The sequence below is a fragment of the Scylla paramamosain genome, chromosome 10, assembly GCF_035594125.1.
Source record: "Scylla paramamosain isolate STU-SP2022 chromosome 10, ASM3559412v1, whole genome shotgun sequence".
NCBI lineage: Eukaryota > Metazoa > Arthropoda > Malacostraca > Decapoda > Portunidae > Scylla > Scylla paramamosain.
In genome coordinates, this window is record NC_087160.1 from 9685867 (window position 1) to 9690000 (window position 4134).

Genomic DNA, 4134 nt, shown 5'->3' on the forward strand with positions numbered 1-4134 from the left:
ACTATCCACCACAGACGGTCCCGAGCCGGAGTGGAAGCAACATTTCTCCCCGATACTGCAGGATAATGCTGGTGGTGACAGTGATAGCGTCGTTATTGGCGGTGGTGGTGTCCGCGGCCAACCCACCAACGGAGCAGGCCACGGTGGAGGTGACGCTGCAGCAGGGCGCTATCACAGGATCGCGAGAGGAGGCAATGAACGGCCGCGTATACTACAGTTTCAAAAGCATCCCCTACGCCAAGCCACCTGTTGGTCCCCTTCGCTTCAAGGTAAGTGGCCCCTCCCTGCAGTCGCGACTAACTGCTCCCCTACACGCCGCCCCTCAGCGTCTCCGGCGGACGCCACCCATAAGTGCCTCTTCTCTTTCCTCAGGATCCTGAGCCTGCCCCCACCTGGAGCGGCGTCAGGAACGGTTCGCTGCCCATCCCCAAGTGTCCACAAACCTCGATATTCATTCTAAAACGCCATCCCATTGAGGGCCAGGAAGATTGTCTCTACCTTAATGTTTACACGCCACAGGTAAGATAATCATCATTCTGTCTCACTTATATTCCTCTTTTACAACTGTGTGTGTGTGTGTGTGTGTGTGTGTGTGTGTGTGTGTGTGTGTGTGTGTGTGTGTGTGTGTGTGTGTGACTGTAATAACCAGGTAATAGGTGATTCAAACTGCAGAACAACTTAAAGCACCTTCCCCCTCGGCTGGGGGTTCTAATTTTTTGACGCGTCGTAGAAATGCTGGTCATACGGAGCTCGCCTGCACACGCCACGCCATGCCGCACCGCGTGATGGTTGCGGCAAGTGACATGTTGCTATAAATGACTGTGTTTCCAATAAGTGAAGCTTTATCTGCATTCTTATCACACTGTCGTGTTCACGACAGTTTTTCTTACTTAATGTAATAATATATTTCAGCATTCAATGATTAACTGTTAAAAATTAGCGAGTATAAGTAAAACATGCTATAAATTTTTTTTTAACATTTTCACACCAAGTCGATTTTTTTTTTTTTCTTTTTTTTTGTCAAGTTTTTACTATACATCTTGATTCTACTCACTGTTCAGTTTGATGGTGTGAACCAAAACTGGCTATCCCGTATATGAAGTGAGTTATGACATAATTCGCCCACTTTGCTCACTCAATAAGTCGAAATATGCAAATTATGCATGCAGTTAGCAAAATCAGAAGAGCACTTGGCATGAAACTAGCAGTAGAAGACAGCAAGAGATGCAACACTGCCGTGATGAGAAAGAGATTGAAGACAGTCAGTTAGAGGAGGGAAGTTGTTTAGACGAAAAGCTTTTGATTCCACCTTGTCTAAAAGAGTGGCAGGATTGGAACACCCCCCCATACATGTAAAACAAAATACATACATGGACAGATAAGACCCCTGTACAGAGTTGGCAGGCGGGGGGAGGGGTTAAAAAAAACTGGCGGAGATGACACAGAAAACCTAACTTCATAGACGAACTGAAGTTTACAGTACAGACAGAGAATGTTCAGTGTTGAAGAGGGGGACAGTTGACTGTCAATGAAGGAGATAGTTGTCTGGAAAACTGTGTCGAGTTGATAGAACTGAGTTTTTGAGACATTGAACAATACTACATTTGCTCTACCACAATCAGAAATTTTAGAAAGATCAAAAGTCAGGCGTTCTGTGGCATCCCTGCGTGAAATTTTTACTTCCTGAAGGGTTGGACGTCTACGAAAAGACGTGGAAAAGTGCAGGGCGGTATCATCAGCGTAGGAGTGGATAGGAAAAGAAGTTTGGTTTAGAAGATCATTGATGAATAATAGGAAGAGAGTGGGTGACAGGACAGAACCCTGAGAAAAACTATGATTGTTTACCACAGCAGCAACAGAACGGTCAGAAAGGAAACTTCAGATAAAGTTACAGAGAGAATGATAGAAGCCGTAGGAGAGTGGTTTGGAAATCAAAGCTTTGTGCAAAACTCTATCAAAAGTTTTTGATATGTCTAAGAAAATATCAAAAGTTTCACCAAAATCTCTAAATGAGGATGACCAAGACTCAGTAAGGAAAGCAAGAAGATCACCAGTAGAGCGGCCTTGATGGAACCCATACTGGCGATCAGACAGAAGATTGTGAAGTGATAGATGTTTGAGAATCTTCAAAAACTTTAGATAGGCAGGAAATTAAAGTAATAGGGCGGTAGTCTGAGGGATTAGAACGATCACCGTTTTTAGTAACAGGCTGCATGTAGACAAACTTCCAGAAAGAAGGAAAGGTAGATGTTAACAGACAGAGCTGAAAGAGTCTGACTAGGCAAGGTGCAAACACGGAGGCACAGTTTTGGAGAACAATAGGAGGGACCCCATCAAGACCATAACCCTTCCGAGGGTTTAGGCCAGCGAGGGCATGGAAAATATCACTGTGAAAAATTTTAATAGGTACCATGAAGTAGTCAGAGGGCGGAGGAGAGGAAGGAACAAGCCCTGAATCATCCATGGTAGAATTTTTTAGCAAAGGTTTGAGCGAAGAGTTCAGCTTTAGAGATAAACGTGATAGCAGTGGTGCCACCTGGTTGAATTAAAGGAGGGAAAGAAAAGGCAGCAAAGTTATTGATGTTTTTGGCTAGGTGCCATAAGTCACGAGGGGAGTCAGACCTTGGAAGATTTTGACACTCTCTATTAATGGAGTTTTTTTTTTTTTTTTTTGGCTAATTGGAGAACAGACCTGGCATGGTTCTGGGCAGAAATATAAAGCGCACGAGAACCTGGTGATGGAGGATTCATATATACGAGTATATATATATATATATATATATATATATATATATATATATATATATATATATATATATATATATATATATATATATATATATATATATATATATATATATATATATATATATATATATATATATATATATATATATTTATTTATTTATTTATTTATTTAACCTGCTCTCGTGCCCACGCTCTTGAATCTTCCGAGTTTTCCATCATCTGGCTACGACTACAGAGTCACTCTCAAACTAAATTTATCTGTGCTGTATATCACTCACTTAACTCCTCTGACTATATGAAATTCTTTGACTACTTAACTTCCAAAGTGGAGCACATTCTGAATCTCTTCCCTTTTGAGGAGATCTCCATTCTTGGAGACTTCAGTGTTCACCAACAGGCTTTCCTCTCCCTTCACTGGTGAACTAGCCTTCAACTTTGCTATCCTCCATTGGTGCAGCACCCTACTCGTATTCCTGACCGGCTTGGAGATACGCCCAACATTCTTGACCTTTTCCTGACCTCTAATCCTCCTTATGTTCTCACCCTCTCTTCTCCGTTGGGCTCCTCCGACCACAATCTCATATCTGTATCTTGTCCTATCGCTCCAATCCCTCATCAGGATCCTCCTGAGCGAAGGTGCCTCTGGCGTTTTGCCTCTGCTAGTTTGGGGGGACCTGAGGAGGTATTTTGCTGATTTTCCTTGGAATGATTACCGCTTCCGTGTCAGAGACCCGTCTTTGTGTGCTGAGCGCATAACGGAGGTGATAGCGTCTGCCATGGAGGCGTACATTCCTCACTCTTTTTCTCGACCAAAACTTTCCAAACCTTGGTTCAACACAGCTTGTTCCCGTGCTGTACATGATAGAGAGGTGGCCCACAAAAGGTACTTAAAACTTCCATCACCAGAATCTCATGCACTTTATATTTCTGCCCGGAACCAAGCCAAATCTGTTCTCTAACTAGCCAAAAACTCCTTCATTAACAGAAAGTGTCAAAATCTTTCAAGATCTAACTCCCCTCGTGACTTCTGGCATCTAGCCAAAAATATCTCCAATAACTTTGTTTCTTCTTCTTTCCCTCTTTTATTTCAACCAGATGGCACCACTGCTATCACATCTATTTCTAAAGCTGAACTCTTCGCTAAAACCTTTGCTACAAACTCTATCTTGGATGATTCAGGGCTTGTTCCTCCCATTCCTCCAGCCTCTGACTACTTCATGCTACCAATTAAAATTCTTCATAATGATGTTTTCCATGCCCTCGTTGTCCTAAACTCTCGGAAAGCTTATGGACCTGATGGGGTCTCTCCTATTGTTCTCCGAAACTGTGCCTCCGTGCTTGCACCTTGCCTAGTCAAACTCTCAGCTCTGTGTGTCAACATCTACC

General features: G+C 42.9%; 1 protein-coding gene across 1 annotated transcript in view; it reads left to right on the forward strand.

Annotated features, from left to right (window-relative positions):
- LOC135104511 (uncharacterized) overlaps window positions 1-4134 on the forward strand; it is a 47857-nt gene continuing 43723 nt past the window's right edge. Inside the window, exons 1-2 of the mRNA XM_064012085.1 lie at window positions 1-269; window positions 373-519. Coding sequence (XP_063868155.1) covers window positions 66-269; window positions 373-519 — 351 coding nt within the window. The 5' untranslated portion in view covers window positions 1-65. The remainder of the gene's footprint in view (window positions 270-372; window positions 520-4134) is intronic.